The sequence below is a fragment of the Anolis sagrei genome, chromosome 4 (assembly GCF_037176765.1).
Source record: "Anolis sagrei isolate rAnoSag1 chromosome 4, rAnoSag1.mat, whole genome shotgun sequence".
In the NCBI taxonomy this organism is placed as follows: domain Eukaryota; kingdom Metazoa; phylum Chordata; class Lepidosauria; order Squamata; family Dactyloidae; genus Anolis; species Anolis sagrei.
Window position 1 is genome coordinate 235,477,998 of NC_090024.1, and position 17,216 is coordinate 235,495,213.

Genomic DNA, 17,216 nt, shown 5'->3' on the forward strand with positions numbered 1-17,216 from the left:
ATTTCGAAGTAACAGCAAGTAAGAATGAAGTTACTGAAATAGTATAACAAGTATCCAATTGGGTTGTTGTAGGTTTTTTCGGGCTATATGGCCATGTTCTAGAGGCATTCTCTCCTGACGTTTTGCCTGCATCTATGGCAAGCATCCTCTGAGGTAATGAAGTCACTACCTCTGAGGATGCTTGCCATAGATGCAGGCAAAACGTCAGGAGAGAATGCCTCTAGAACATGGCCATATAGCCCGAAAAAACCTACAACAACCCAGTGATTCCAGCCATGAAAGCCTTCGACAATACAAGTATCCAATTGTTTTCAATTTACTTTTAATGGTCATTTTTAGGTGATCCTTTATGGATTTCTACAGCATTTTTAATGAATAAAGGTAGTTTTTTTCAAAGAAGCAATGGAAAATAATAGAAAAGCAGCAAGCACCGCAGCAGGTAATGCAGTGAATTGAACCTTTCAGCCTTTCAAAACATGAAGGCAGGGCTCCTCCTTCCCTCAAATACTGTAACAAATAACAGGAACAAAATATTTTCAAAAAGGAACTTGATTAACTCTGATGAAGAAAATATTGGGTTCTATAACACATGTTAAAGTCAAAGATGGTTGTAAAATCAGAGATGGGTTTTTAAATGCTACTCACATGTGCAGTCTATGCGGAAACTCATTGGAAATATTTTAAACCATAAACTGTGGTGAAATGGAATAGTTTGCCAAGCCAACTGGGAACAAACAATTTGTCATGATTTAATGCATATTTGTATTCAAGGCAATGATTCTGAAATGTAATATATATTTAATTTATGTGTGCATTTATGTATTTTATAGAAATGTGTTTGATTATAAAATGTGTTTCTTTAGTTTCTTGTGTGTTTTGATTCAGTGGTCAAGAGAATCGCTACGTGGGGTTTGGGAATACAGTTACTCCTCCGAAAAAAGAAGATGACTTCCTCAACAATGCTATGTCCTCTCTATATTCAGTAAGTAGATTGTTTCCAGACTTAAATTTTTCTCTTCTGTGGATAGTAAAATATTTTTAAATCAGTAAATCTAGTGACCCGCTTGTTAATACATGTCTAAAAGAAAGACTGAGAAAAAGAGAGAGCTGACTGTAGATCATTGGATTACTGTATATACTCAAACATTAGCCGAGTTTTTCATACACACCCCCTTTTTTTCTTCCAGGGTTGGAGCAGTTTTACAACTGGAGCAAGCAAGTTTGCTTCTGCAGCTAAAGAGGGTGTAAGTAAACAATATAACCCAGAAAATGATTTTATTCCATCTTCCATATAAAATGCTGCTGGTAGAAGACCCATTTTTTCAGGCAGTAGTTTTGGCAGCCACAATATCTTTAGAGTTAGTTGGCTTTTCTTCCGTCTGAATTGTCTCAGGTAAGAGTAAATGCCCTTGGATGGAGGCCTTCAGATGATTCTGTCATGGAAGATTTGTAATTGCAGTTGTTGAATTCTCAATCTGCGTGTTGTGAATCCTTTTGTCTGAATTTCAAACATAATGCTTTTCAAAACTTTTCACCTCCCTTTGGCATGACCATATTTTGCAAGTTGGAGTTGAAATGAATGTAATTGTTATTGTTGCCATGTGACGAACACAAGATTGTTACTAATGTGAAGGTACAAGGTATGTTCACAGTGCCAACGAAGTTAAGTAAAAGAACTTGTTTTTTGCGTAGGTATTTCAGAGGGTTGGAACCCCTACCATTAATGTGTGGATGCCGTCCTGTGCTTCCACCCTGGCCACCAGTTGTGGGGAGCTTTTATATTGCCTCTTGGTTCCTGTGCAAGTCTTTGTTTTACCTTCTTGGACACTGGCATGTTTAATAGGAAGCGTTACCTACAATTCTGAGAAACATGAGAATGTTAAATGTTGCTGGGTCTGTCTGGTTTTTGGTTTAGTGAAACGTTTGAAGCAAATCATGTTTGTTTTTTCTGCAGGCGACCAAATTTGGATCTCAGGCTACTCAAAAGGTAATTATGAAAAACCATTCTCTTCAATGGCTAAGCTGGCACTAAAATCATGACTGTCTTCTTTTCTCAGCAGTTTGAATATTTTTGGAATACTTGCTATCTCTTGGATCTTCTTTGAAAAACTGTATATGAGGTCCCATTTTTTGAGGCCTTTGATGGAGAGCATGGAATTTAACAACTAACTGGAAAATTAATATTACTTAGTTACTATTGTTTTTATATTCCGTACCAAATGGTTTGGGCATATTTTATACTCAACCCTATTAAGGCTGATTTATTGCATAGTAGCTCAAACTTGTACATAAGAGGTAAAGAAATCTAGTGGGAGAGGATTATCTAGTATAGTTCAGAGACAAATAGCAACTGCTCCAGGTAAAAATGTATGTGCGTTGCCTGCTGACCTATGGTGATCTTACGTATTTCATAGGGTTTTCTTAGGCAAGGAATACTTGACATTGGGTTGTTGTAGGTTTTTTGGGCTGTATGGCCATGGTCTAGAGGCATTCTCTCCTGATATTTCTTGACATGTTTTGCTACTTTATTCCATTGAAATAAAGCCAATATCTACTGATATTCATTGACGGTCTCCCATCCAAATACGAAGCAGAGCTGATGTTGCTTAGCTTTCAGGATCAGATGGGATCTGATACCTTTAGGGTATTTAGGCTAGGTTCCAGTGTACCAAGCAGTTATTGTTACAGATAAGCCATATATATATATATAAGAAATGACAACATTCCTTCTGCATATTGTCCAGCTTCTGAAATTGAATTGCTTCTTGGACTGTGCATTTTTCTTAAATTGTAGATGCTATACTAGAGACACTTGTAGAAAGTGACTTGTCAATACAATATGCTAATACAGTTCTCATTATGGTGGGTGTTTTGTCCCAGGTCATTACAACTGCCGTGTGTGTGTGTGTGTGTGTGTGTGTGTGCGCTAATGTGACACCCATGAATAGAAAAAGGCTCATACAATGACATCGTATTAGAATACCACTTTGATACAGAGCCGCACATGTTCCTATATATTTATGAAGTCTTTGCATTGTAGGTTTGTTATGCACACATGGTGCAGACCAGCCCTTATGAAAACCCCATTTGCATCCAGATACCTTGTTAGCCTTGTGCTAGAATTGAGTTTTGAAAATTGGAAGGGTTGGCTGCATAGATATCAAGTTTTAGGAAAGGAAAAACCAAGGCTCTTTTAGGACTTTGGGATTCTTTGAGGCCTACGTATGTAGCTATTCAGTGGGAATAATTCATGATTCATTCTAATCATGTTCCAGGCTAAAATTGTTTGTCTGTGGATGTTCAAAGGAAAAATGCTGTAAATATTCCATGGCGGATCTTCATATTCATCTGAATATAAAAGCTGCAGATATTTACCCTTTAGGTGGAAGAGGGAAACTTTGATATCACCTTGATTTTCCTTTGCTGCCTTCTCATAAGATGTACCTACTTTCTTCAGACCTTGTTGAGTTCCATAATAGTATCAACATGCACAGCTATTTGACATTGCACCGGAGTTAATTGATTATCTCTACTGACAAGCCACGTCAGCAGCCTTACTCCCTTGTTCTCATTATTGGTCATCATACATGACAGCAAGTTTCCCTTGTTAGCAACTGGAGCTGTTGCTTCCCAGGTCGGGCTTAGTCTGGCGTACCTCTCAGCCGTGACTCTACATATATTTATATATAATCTGGCAATTTAGCTTGGCATTTTGAACAATAGACTCTGCATTTTGCTTGTCAGTAGGGCTCTTGTATATTAATAAAAATGCTTTCTTGTCTGGGAAAAAGAGTGCTCTGGATCTTTTGCTAAAAGCTGCTTCTTCTACCCTCCTTGCTCTTTCCTCTTGTGCTGCCTGGGTGTAAAGTTTTGGGGCCACAAACAACAGGCAGAGCCGGTAAAGCCCTCCGTTCTTATGCATGGGCGCTTTCTTTCACTGTGCTGAATTTGTACATTTTGTTGCAAGCTGTCTTTTTCCTTTCACTTATTCTGCCCCCTTGAAATCAAGTCACCTTTGCATTGCAGTGTTGTCTGCATCTTTTTGTAATGTCTCCTTCGGCTTCTTTAAAATAGGGTGCATCAAGCAAGAGTCCAAAATGTGTTTTCTGATTCATGTTGTGTTATCTGTGTTGGGGCTCATTTGCAAAGAGATTGTGTATGTGTTTGGGGGCAGCACTCAGGAATGAGAAATGCCCAGAACTGTTTCTGCATTTGGAATTGGGATTGTTTCACAAAAGTTTTCATTAATGGGAGAAAGGGTTTGCAATATTCAGCCATAAAGCACCCAAATCTCAACACTGTGTTGCTTACACAGTGATCACTGTTGACCTGAAAGAAAAAGGCCATGTCCGACAAATTGAGAGGATTAGCATCAGAAGAAAATATTCTGCACAATGTATGAGAGATGCCCAATGTTCACCAGATGGGTGAACATTAAGTATAGATTGAGTACAGTGTCCCACTGTGGTTCCTGGTAACAGCAATGTGTATGTTTAAGAGAGATGCCAGCCATGTTAGTCTGGTACCCTTACCTGCAAAATACTTTAGCATTTGAATCAGTGAGATATTAAATAACATGCAGAAGCTGTGAAGAGAGGGAAAGACCTTTTCTGTTTTGAAACTCTTCCAAGTTTGCCTCTTTAAGTTTAGCTCCCACCATAATTTTCTTCCACCTGTTTTTTCATTCTCTTGTAACTCTTCATACTATAAATAGAAAGAAACTTCCCTCCAAGATTGTGGCCACTCATTATACATGTGATTATGTGGATTCTCACATTTAGAATGAGGAAGAGTAAAAAAGAAAAACCCTATTCCCATTAAGTAATGTTCATTATGAAATCATAGCAAAAATGGATTGTAGTCTGCCAAAAAAAGAAAAGTGAGAAGGAATGTTCAAAATATTTCTTATTAGTTTTTTATAGCTTTGGTTGAAAGGACCACATCTAATCCAGTCTCCATCCACAAAGGCAACTATAATCAACCAGGGAAAATAAACCTACACCTTGATCAGGGAAATCTAAATTTCAAAAAAGCAAATGCTCCACACAGCAAGCAAACCAGAGACTTTGTTTTTCTCTTTCCATCTTCGGCCAATAATGCCATTCTCTTTCTCTCCTCCCTCCCCCAAGCAATATACTGGGATAAATTTATTCCACCCAGTATCTTCTTTCTAATTGAAGCCAGTCCTTCAGTTGTAGAGAAGCAGAAAAGGCAGAGGAAACATGACATTCAAACTAATGGACAGAACAGATACTGGAATAAAAAAATCACAAGCAGGTTTCCAATTGTTGATTCTTATCTCCCCAAAATATTGTGTAACCCTTCCATTACTGCAATGAGGCAAACTTTGGCTTTAAAATGGAAGCTTTCTCTTCCAAAATAGGAACTCCATTGCTCTTTGAGTATGTTAGTGAGTCTCAGCAGAGCATGAACCTAAGTTGTGGAATTACTATCTTTTTTATACTTAAGCAATTCAGCTGTGTTTCCTAGGCATAAGTTTATTTAGTCAAACAGAGATCACATTACAAACTAAAATGAAAATAGTGACTATCCTTACAAAAGAATTTCTTGGCTGCATGCTACTTGTAGCCTTTATCCCATAGCTTCCAATAATGTAAGCTTATATTTGCACATGATTTGAACTAGATTGTGTGGTTTTCTTGGAGAAGTCTCACAGTATAGCTCAATCACTTGAGTGAAATATGTGTATATATTTCTAAAGCGGCCTGGGAGCCAATTGCTATGGATTGTCAGCAACTGTGCCACTAAGGTAGCCTTGTGGTTTATAGCAAGTGTCTTTTTCTTCAGACCTGTTGCTCATTGCCAGGGCTTGGTGAAAGAACTAGGATGCTGAACAGCCCTGTTGTCATGTTTATCTCGGTGTACTTTTTCTTTTATTTGTGACTGTGCATCTTGTGCGCTTTCAGCTCACTCTGTCGCTTGTACCAGCAAAGCATAGGGCTCTTCTGTTCTACTTTTTCTTTGGAAGTCTATTGGCTACTTTCTGTGGCAATACATGTTAGATGTGTCCTATGAAGACAAAAAGTGTAACTGACTTTTTCATTTTGCTTTTAATTAGGCATCAGAGTTAGGTCAAACTTTAAATGAAAATGTTCTCAAACCTGCACAGGAAAAGGTAACTTTGGAAAATGAATACATGACTGATGGGTTTTGAATGTGTTATCCTTCTTAACCATATGAACATCTCCTCTTTTTTTTTTTGATACTGAAAGAGACTAACAGGGCTATCTTTTGTCCAGTATGAATGCACAGTTGCTCCTAAGTACAATCTTAAATTTCTTTATTAGTTTTTTAAAGCCATGTTGTGCTGCTTTACTTCAAGGTATCTGTAACCAAAGATCTGACTGGCTGATTAAATCCATCATGAAGCCCCTCACCTCCCAAATTTCCATTTTGTGTTGTACATAGTTCATTTCGTTCAAACTCTAAATTTTCAATTACATTGATGTCACTTGCCATTCCTCAAAGTAGCATATCTTGTACTCTTCCCTTTTTGTTTCAGCAACCAATGAAGTAGGTTAGAATGAAAGATAGTGACTATTTTGGAATTTGAATCTGGATCTTCCTAATTGTAGCATAATACTTGTAACTGCTATCATTATTACTATTGCTATTATTGTTACTATTATTATATTAATTTATATCTTAGCTTTCTCCAAAAGATGGGATTCAAAGTGGCACACAGTTTTTTAAAAAACAAACAAACAATTAAAACATACAAAATGAAATTTCAAATCTACTTAAACTGATCAGTGTTTAAACAGTTCAGATCAAATAAAATAAAACCTAATAAAATGCAGTTTACAAAATTGAAAACCGCTGAATTTCAAAAATACAGCACACTTAACTCAGTCTTTAAAAGTTTTTTTTTGTATTCCTTAGAAAGGAATTCCAGACTGTAGGAATGATCAATGAGACTATCCTCTCTCACAGTTGTTCCAATCATGTTTGTGATGGGATTGAGCAAAGTTCTGGGCCCAGGCAGGATAATATGGACAGATACGGTCTATCAGATAGCTTGGACCTGAGCCATAGGTCATAACCAACTCTTGAATTATGTCTGGAAACAAATTGGCAGCCAGTGGGGTTCTTGTAATAGCAGGTAGTATGGTCCCTGTAAACTACCCCTGTTCTGGCTGAAACTGTACTAGATAAAGTTTCCTAACACTCTTCAAAGGCAGCCCTATATGGAACATGTAGCCATAGTCAAGACATATTCTAACAGGTCTCATGTACCATTGTGACCAGATCCAGTGGTTCAAGAAATGAGAGCTGTTGTCGCATGACCTCTAAATGTGCAAAAGGACATTGGCCACTGCAGAAATCTGGGCCTCAGATTTCTTGAGTCTGGGGGTTCATCCAAACTACAAACCTCAGTGTCATCCTCTAATATAGACTGAACCTCTATTCCCTGCCTTTCAGCTGATTGTGAATACTTCTGTTCCAATTTGTTTGCCCTCTTCCAATCAGTTACTGATGACAGACACTGGTTTAGAACTACCAGTGTTTGTGGATTTTATCTACACATTGATGTCACTTCACCCCAAAACTCTGGATGCCCTTTCCCACTGGTTTCATGTACTATATATACTCATTTATAAATTGATAAATTTAAACAAAAATCATTCCCAAAAACCTGGGTTGACCTATCCATGGCTCACTTTATGGTGCAATATGAACCTGGGTGGGAAAATGGCAGTACCGGTTCTCTGGTGTTTACCTGTTTTGTCAGAGAAAATGGAAAGGGCCAGTGCTTCTTTTATGTTACCCAAGAAAATGGGTAACATAAAAGAGTTGTTGCCTTCCACCACTCTATCCATGGGATTAACTTTATTCATTCGCCCAAAGGAAAATACCTTGGAAAATTCAGTGGTTTGTGGAAAAAAGTATCCATTTAACAAATGTTGGACTCTCTCCCCCTTGACTTTGTTTGTGACATAAAATAATTACTTTATTTTTTTGGGTAACAAGCTTTTCTTACAGGTGGAACTGTTATTTACCTAACTGGAGCTCTTAATTCATATAGGTGAAAGATGGAAAAATTTTGGACGATGTTTCCCAAGGGGTCTCACAGTTGGCTTCGAAGGTACGAAGTGGCCTGCCTAAAGTTAGGAGGCCATGTATTAAGCCAGTCTCCATATTCCTTTAGGGTATGAGCTCCAGCACAAACATTCATGACTTTTGCAGCACACAACCTTGACAAATGGCTCTCCTCTGGTAGAGAAAAAAATCTTCCTAATGCATTAATTTTAACATCAAATAATTGTGCAGTAATTTGATCAGCAAATAGATTTGTGCGGGAAATAGATTTGAATATGGCCTATGTGGGGAAAGTGTGCATTGTATGAAGTAGACTTTGCCTGAACCTTGTGTTCATGTGACTTGACACCACGGTAAAATGTGTGCCATCAAGATCTGTATTGAAAACAGTGGAATAAAATTGTTTCAATAATGACTGAATTGATGCATTATGAAACATAGCAATTGATTGAATCCATTATCAGATACTGAGCTTGCAAGGAATATGGAAACAGCTTAAGTTGAACAGAAGTACTTCTAAACCTTACTAATCTATGTGCCTTCTTCCTCTTCTTGTATTCTTGCTGCCATTGCTTAATATAACTGGTAAGTGCTAATGCCTCCTAGGTCTTTAGCATTTTTGTGGTGAATGCTTCTCTTCTTACACTGCTGTGGTGTGACATTGTTAGAAAAATTAAGAAAATACTATTCAAGTTTCTTGGAGATTTCTTGTAATTGCTTGAAGAGTTTGTTCCTAGGAACACATTGCATTCTTTCAGAACATCTGCCACCTTAAATTTTCATTTCCATCCTTGCGATGGCACGGAGGCTGAGTGAAGCAGAGGTTTTTCTTCAAATTTGGCAGTGTTCAGTGAGCAACTTCTAGCTGAGTCTCTTCTGGTTTCAAGAGTTCTGCTTTTGTTAGTACCTTTTCAGGTAAGATAGGACTCAGAGAGCTCCATTCATATGATGTCAGGTGTTTCCGCTGGCAGTAGAAGGCTCATTATGCAGATTGGAACTTTATTGTCTTGATCTTCAAGAAAGAGGGCCAGGAGCTAGGGAAGACCTGGATGGGAAGGCTGGAAAAGAAACTGCTTTGCCACAGAGCCCTTTTAAAACTTTGCCATAGCACTTAGTACTCGTATATATTCAACACACAATCCTTGCTCATTGCTGCATTTTAAAAACATTTCACCATTTAGTAGATACCAGAAATAGTAATGTTATCAAATCCAACAGGAAAAAAGACTATGAGACATAATTAAAACGTTAACCATGAAGTGCTGCTCTTTTAAGTATTGTTGGGTTCTCAAAAAAGAGGCAGATAAGGAAGGTGCACATGTGTATAGTTTCCTGCTTGCCTTTTGTCATACTGTATGAAATAGATTTTGCTAATATTTCTTTGGCTTTGCTTTTCCTCCCCCTTGTTGCTTTTCACAGGTCCAGGGTGCAAGTAGTAAGGGCTGGCGAGATGTTACCACTTTTTTTTCTGGGAAATCGGATGAGCCTTCTGAAAGGTATCCTGCCGATGTGCCTGTATTAAATAAAATAATAAATAAATAAATAAATAAATACACCCTAATATCCTCTCTCTCATAGAGAATATAAAGACAAAGCCAATCCATTTTTGTATTGATGATTGTGCTATAATTCAGTGGAAGTAAGATCCATTCATATTTTATTTAACATTTGGAAAGACTCTCGTAGAGGTTTATTGTTGTGTATCTTTAAGTTGTTTCCAACTCATAGTAACCCTAAGGCAAGCGTTGGCAAAATCGGTTCAGAAAGAGTTGGTGTTTGTCTTCCTCTGAGGCTGATAGAATGTAACTTTCCTAAGATTACCCTGTGACAAAGCTCTAAGTTTTCATACCAATAATAAAGCAGCTACATTTTTCCCCAGAAGAAATGCATTATCCCTTAGATTGTTCTTGAGTACCCCTTCCAAACACCCAGGAGCCAAATATGACATTTGAAAACCCAAGTAAAGTAGAAATGTGAAAGAACTAACAGTGGGTTGCATCCAGATTAAGTCATACAAGAAGTAGAAATGAGTGACACTGGAGTAGTCTTGATTAACTTCTCATTTATTTTAGTGGTATGTGTAAATGCAGCCAGATGAATGTGAAAATAGTGTCCCTATTCTTCAGAAGTACAGAGTTTAATCCCATACATCAAGCTTCCCCTTGCCACCTAAATAACTTGCTCATTGGGTTGTTGTAGGTTTTTCAGGCTATATGGCCACATTGTAGAAGCATTCTCTCCTGGTGTTTCGCCTGCATCTATGGCAAGCATCCTCAGAGGTTGTGAGGTTGCACAACCTCTGAGGATGCTTGCCATAAATGCAGGTGAAATGTCAGGAGAAAATGCTTCTACAACATGGCCATATAGCCCAAAAAACCTACAACAACCCAGTGACTCCAGCCATTAAAGCCTTCGACAATAACTTTCTCATTGTTTTACTCCAGTCTTCCCAGACAACCCCATTTTTCCATAACCCATTATTCTTCGTTTTTTAAAATTATATCCTGCCTTTTAATTGGACATATACCTAGTATTTCTGTCAATTTTGAAAATGTGCTTAGAATTTTCCATCAAGATTTATCTTTGTTCTCACAGTAAAACATAGAGGACCAATAATCTATTATGAATTTGCTGCCCCATCCCATCATTATGGATGGAGCCATTATGAATTATATTAGCAGCTCTGTCCTCCTTGAATATCTGTGCTCCTCTTTTAAAGCCGTCAACAAAAATCTGATAGCACTGGATGTTTTGTCAGTTTTCAGTGAATTAACTAGCTTTTGTTTTGCTATATTTTCCTCCTCGAAAGGCCACCTGAAGGAGAAAGCTACCAGAACAGCAGCGAAGGCTACCAGAACAATGCAGTGGATCACAGTTTTTGGGAGACCTTTGGCAACTCGGATCCACCCAAACCTCACAAGTCCCCAAGCAGTGATAGCTGGACCTATGTGGACAATTCTATGGAGAAGAAGAGCTCGGATAGTTGGGATGTCTGGGGCTCAGGGACAGTCTCCAATAACAAGAACAGTAACAGTGACAGCTGGGAAAACTGGGAGACCAACTGGGAGAATGCAGCAGGGGAGAACAAAGCCAAAAAGGCTCCCAAGAAGACAACAAAAGAGTCACCATCAGCTGCTGAAGAAGGATGGGATAACCAGAACTGGTAGAAACCTGTCCTTGTCCAGCATAGGCAATGGGAAAGTCATACTTCTGGAAATATTTACCATGTAACTGGATTCATATCCTTGTCATTTTGGGCCTGTTCAAACCTCATGCTTTACTGTTCCATTTTCTTTCCACTCTGTTTACAACTACAACATCAGACACTTTTATTTGCAGTTTCTTGTACTTTACTATATGGGAACACATCTCTCCCATGGAAATGACCTTGTATACTAGTACTGCTGTTGTATGTGGACTTCCTTAAAGCAAGAGTTTGGAGGAAGCAAGCCCATGCAAGCATACTTTCATAGCACAGCATTGCATGTCTAGTCTTGCGGGATTGCCCAGCTTCTCTTTGGAGCCTCAAGTAAAGCCCTCAGCAGCCTTCGTTTGGTTAGTGAACACTGACTGATGCTGCTGGGATGGCTTTGGATCAAGCCAAAATGGTAATTAAGACATTGTTGAAGCAGTTCTTTGATTTATTAAGGTTTGATAGAGACATTATCACTTGTTTTAATTCTTTGACAAAGAAGAACTAACTGAAACGTGGAATCAAGAGTGAGGCATTTCCAACTCCTGCGCTTGGTGGTTTTCAACAGTGTAACACATCTCCTTTTTGTAAAATCGAAGAACAGATTTTCTTTTGTTTCCTTCAAAGTTTTTCATTTTTTTTACCAGAATTGCCCAGATACTAGAATGCATTTGAATAGCCAACGTATGTAAGATGTGGCAGAACAGGATCTCCAGCTGACAAAAGCAAAATTCTCAAGCTGCATCATTCTAATTAAACAATATTAATTAAATCATAAACACCATAATTAAACAAAGAATAGAACTTTGGACACATGAATAAAATCAGTTTACAAGACTTTATGGTAGGTTTCCTTCTCCTTCCTTCTCTGAAAAACTAGAAGGAAGGTAATCAAGAGTGGTCAGATTGGAACTTTCATCATGTTGGACAGTTTTGCAGCCATTTGAGAAGAATTCAGGTATTTCTTCCTACAAAGTCCTCTGTAAAGTATGTTCCTTGTGCCTGCGGACAGCAGATATTTTGTCATCCCTGTAAGTTTAAAGGGCAACAGTACAGTATGGCTATTGAGACATGGGAACATGCTGGAAAACTTTGAATCATGGTGTAGTTGGCTGAAGCCAACATGGGCTTTTCAGAAATTGATATAGACATTTGTTTGCAAACCTACATTGTACATGTTTGAATTTCTGCCCAAGAAGATCTCCACATTGTCAAGTCAACTGTGTGGGCCTACAACTCTGGTCTTCTTATGGACCTTGGTATGGACTTAAATTCCCACTTCTCAGAGTTCAGCTTAAGATATCTGCTGTATATAATTGTCTACACACAGAATTACCCACTGAGTATTAATAGTTTACTAGGGTTCTTGTGTATTGTTCAATATGTCAATATCTATCTCGTGAAGTTATACAATCGTGTCAGCTTGTCCTGCTGTACTTAATTCCTAGTCTTTAAAACTGCCAACTAAAATCATCTTCTGGTCTTCTCTCCTGTTGTTTCTGTTCCACCCTTCTCTCTTCTGAAGGGTTGATCTTATTGTGCTCTTTCTGTCAACCGGTGGTAGCAGTGGTGAGATGGTCCTTGCCTTTTCTTCAGAAACCCTTAAAGGTGCTTTCCTTCTGCCAGGCAGACTCCTGTGTCTTGTGTTGAGAATGCCTGACCTTGTACAGCTGCTCCTTACAAGCATAAATAAATTTGAGCACAAGGAGAGTTAAATTCGTAGTGTTGGTGCTTCCATTCTTGCCAACATGTGACTCTTTTTGTGTATTGATAACATTGGAGCTTAGTTGAATTGTTCAACATCTAGAGAATAATGGGAGTTTATACCTAATTTTTCAATCTGTTCTCTTAAAACATTTCCAGCCATGAAAACCAATGCATGTTTTCTGTACTACTTGAGGGTGAAATCCTTGTTCTCATGATTTGGCGGTAAAAATTTCAAAGACTGTAGCTATACTTACGTTGTCTACATGAATTATTATGAGAGTCCCTAAGTTATGAGAATGCTTGTACTTTCTGTCACTTTATGAAATATTCATACAGTCTCATGAACAAAAGATATATGTAAAAGAACTTCTATTTTCTTATGTTTTTCTAAGGCCTCATCTGCCATATAGTTTCCGAATGCAGTTTAGCTGCATTGAACTAGATTATATAAGTTTGCACTACCATATAATGCAGTTCAATGTAGTTAAACTGCATTATATGACAGTATAGATGTGGCCTAACTGAGCTTTGCATTTCCTCTCCCTAGTCATATAATATTTTTTGTCATTTCAGACTGTCTATGCTTTTGAATCACCCCTTCACTGTTCAGATTCTTAAATGGCATCACAGAGCTGCTATCCTGGTAAAATTATGCACAGGAAACATTGGATGGCAAGATTAAAATATCCTGTATCATGAAATAGTGATCAAGGTCTGAGTGAGAAAAAGTAAATACTTGTTGAAAAAATTGATTTATCTTTAGTCACAATTATAGCCAGGCCTGAACATTGCCTTGGCTTTACGTTGTTGACCTTATATTAAGAGGACAGATGTCTCCTGAACAGACAGTTTTTTTTTTACAAAACTGCCATTTTTCTGGTTGCCTGTAGCACAGCAGAAAAATTTGAAGTCTGAAATATTTTTATTGCTTTTAATTGCTAACAATTATCCGTGATATTGTTGCCTAATATTTTTTGAACTCGTGTTTGGACTTAAGCTCGGACTTAATTCCTGTTCTAAGGATCATAATGAGAAAAGTCTGTAGGTTATATCAAACTGGCAAAGAGGCATCAGATGTATGCCTTTTGATCAGTTTCGTCATATTACCTTTTAGGGGAGACAATGCACAGAAAGTAGAGGCATCAGTTGATATTTAAAAGTTTATTGTGCTTGTTAAGAACTCCCTCTTTTAAAAGGCAGCTTTCTTTGAAAAACATGAAGCAGACCAGGAAGCCAAGAGTTGCTTTAATGCTAGGCTCCATTTTTGCAAGTAGGCTTATGTTATTTTGTAGATCTGTTTATTTTTCCCAGGTATTGGACTACATTGGTACCTCAGTTGTTCTCCGAATTTATTTATTTATTTTGCAGAGAGGTACTTTTAGGGGATACCTGGGAGTTCCGCATCTGTCTTGGGTTGCTCTCAATATATGGAATTGGAAACATTAGAAATAATGTCAGTTTTATCATCGAGATTTAAGATAAACCTACAATGCAGTATTTATTAAAGCTCAGTAGCATTAAGTGGTTGCATTACAAGACATACATTTCTGAACTACCCAACAGCCCCAAAATCCTACAACTGTAACCTAGTCTTCCTTCATCCACGCAGTCTTGACCTCATGATATGAATTCTTCCCATTTCCTTGAGTTGAAATCTAGCTACCACTATTCTACTTCTCTCAGTGCCAGTACAGATGTTGTATTTTTCCTTCTCATGTGTGAAGTGGAATGTGGAGTGGATAATACTCATGGAATTTGTAGCAAACAGTTGTGGACATTTTTTTTTCATGTCAGGAGTGACTTGAGAAACTGCAAGTCGCTTCTGGTGTGAGAGAATTGGCTGTCTGCAAGGATGTTGCCCAGGGGATGCCTGGATATTTTACCGTCCTGTGAGAGGCTTTTCTCATGTCCCTGGATGAGAAGCTGGATCTGACAGACAGGAGCTCACCCTGGATTCTAACTGCTGACCTTTCGAACCACTGACCTTTCGGTCAGCAGTCCTGCTGGCACAACGGTTTAACGTATTGTGCCACCGGGGGCTGCTTTATCTGTGGACATGACTACCATAGTAGATTGATAAAGCTCCAAGAATCTACCTAATGAGTGGATTCCACTGTGGTCTTAATTTCCCATGTGATTTCCACAAAAAGCAGTAGGAGGGAATCTTAATTGAAATTAGTAAAATGGAAGGAATAAATTGGCTTGATCCAGATAGAATTAATTCTTCCCTCCAAGATCTGAAACACTATAATCTTATAGCAAAATCAACAATGCTTGCAGGATTGTTGTAAACGTTGAGCATTGCTAAGAACACAATTGTGTGTAAAAGGTAGGGTTCATACCTTAAAATCTTTTGCTGTACAGCCTTGCTGGAAGATCGGTTTAAATCCACAACAATCCAGCACACACATACACAGATCCCATTCTAACATTCCATGGGTAGATTTTTTAATGTCTTGATGTAGTAAATTTGTGCAATAACTTAAAACCGTTGGGTGAAACTCATCTTAATTTAATCCAGATTGCAAGGTTTAGAGGTGCAGTCTCCCAGTACCAAGACCTCACAATGACCGAAGTAGAGGCCAGTACCAGTGGAGGACTTTGCCAAAAGCTATGAGTACTAAGGATGGCTTCAAGAGACTTCACTGGATTCTTAACCTTCCTCTTTTAGCTTGAAGTAATTGTTCTTTGGAACTCTTTTTGTTTTATTTCTTTGAGAGAAGGGGGGTTCTGAAACATGGTAACATTTCAATTTTTCTTCTGTATGTTTGTGACGTTCACAAGAGCAGTGAGCAATCTTCCTTGTTCTGTAAAGTGGTTCAGGATTCGAACCTACTGTGTCATCTTAAAAACAAAACAATAAAGCAAGAGAAATGGAACAAAGCAATTCAAAGTGTCTGAGGACTACTTTCGTTTACTTTTAGAGGGCTTTAGAAGAGTAAAAATAGAGTGAAAGAAGACCATCTGGATAGGAATGTGAACTGTGTAGGTCACTACCATCTTATGTTCTGTATTGAACAGTAATGTGCTCAGTTTTCTACATTAGTATTACAACTTGAGTGTATGCAGAGGTCCAAGTGAGACCTGAAGAAAGTGTATTATTTATTGCAAGAATTTTCCAAAACGACAAAGATAGAACTATAAAAGATAAATTCACAAAAATATAGCATTATAAAATTCTTGAAAAGGGGTTTTTGCAGGAAGCCATGGAAAAAGTGAAACATTTAATTTCCAATGTTCTTTTTGATGGAAATATGTAATACAATCCTTACTTATAACAAAAGTGTCCTATACTTCTAATGTTGGCATAACCAACAGTAATTTACTAATTTTCAAAATTTCATTAAAGTTCTATTTTTTTCTCATACAAAATTAATCATATATGCTCTCAGTATTATGAACTGTTCAGTTTAGCTGCTGCATTTTGCACTGAAATAATTTTCTGGGATAAATAAAACATACATCATGATTGCACAGATTTTCAGAAGGACAAAATATGCTTGAAGCTTACAAAAATATAGCTGTGTTGGAATGGAGTATCAGTTATCATAGGCAATCACTCATGGCCAATAGATAGATTATATAGATTGTCTTCCAAGGGTAGAGTCTTGGTGGTGGGTCTATAAGTGACTATAGAGACTTATTCTACATGGTCTTTCATCATGTATAAGATATAGATTTCCTGATGGAAGGCATTTCCAGCAAGGGTTTGCTTGGTGCACTTTCCTCTTAGCACGTTTCTCCCACTATTTGTGCTTCTTCAAAATTCACAGCACTGTTGGAACAGTTGAACTCCAATTAGAACATTCAAGGGCCAGGGCTTCCCAGTTCCCTGTGTGTATTCCACCTTTTTTAAGGTTAGCTTTAAACCCAACCTTGTAGTCCACCAACCGTGCATTTTCCATTCTTGAGCTGAGAGTAAAGTAACTACTTTGGGACTTACTTAGGTGATCCCTCGTCCAAGTATGGTGGCCTTCCAAGTGTCAACTTGGAAGACACCTGTGCATGAGTTTTTTTTTAATGTGTGGGGGTCGGTGCACAGCCAACAACACACAGTCATCACAGAATGAGGGTCCCAACCAGTAGCATGGTTAAAACGATGATGGTAAATTCTAATCCGTTGCAGCCATCTGCCTTCACAGCTGTTGTAAAATGTACCATGTTGTCTTCTCCCCAATCTGCCGTTGAGGTCAGATAGTGCTTGGTCTGGAACCTCCCCTGCAACCCCTCCTGGGAGTACACAACACCAACTGTT

At 38.1% G+C, this 17,216-nt stretch overlaps 1 protein-coding gene across 9 annotated transcripts in view; it reads left to right on the forward strand.

Moving 5' to 3' along the window:
* Positions 1–15,848, forward strand: part of ARFGAP1 (ADP ribosylation factor GTPase activating protein 1) — a 34,573-nt gene extending 18,725 nt beyond the window's left edge. For 2 of the 9 annotated variants that reach the window (XM_060771950.2, XM_060771949.2), the window contains exons 7-14: positions 886–982; positions 1,188–1,244; positions 1,955–1,987; positions 3,869–3,898; positions 6,080–6,136; positions 8,048–8,107; positions 9,481–9,557; positions 10,871–15,848. In XM_060771950.2, coding sequence (XP_060627933.2) covers positions 886–982; positions 1,188–1,244; positions 1,955–1,987; positions 3,869–3,898; positions 6,080–6,136; positions 8,048–8,107; positions 9,481–9,557; positions 10,871–11,228 — 769 coding nt within the window. In that variant the 3' untranslated portion in view covers positions 11,229–15,848. The remainder of the gene's footprint in view (positions 1–885; positions 983–1,187; positions 1,245–1,954; positions 1,988–3,868; positions 3,899–6,079; positions 6,137–8,047; positions 8,108–9,480; positions 9,558–10,870) is intronic. The other 7 variants (XM_060771952.2, XM_060771951.2, XM_060771953.2 and 4 more) reach the window with 6 other exon arrangements.
* The last annotated feature ends 1,368 nt before the right edge of the window (positions 15,849–17,216 follow it).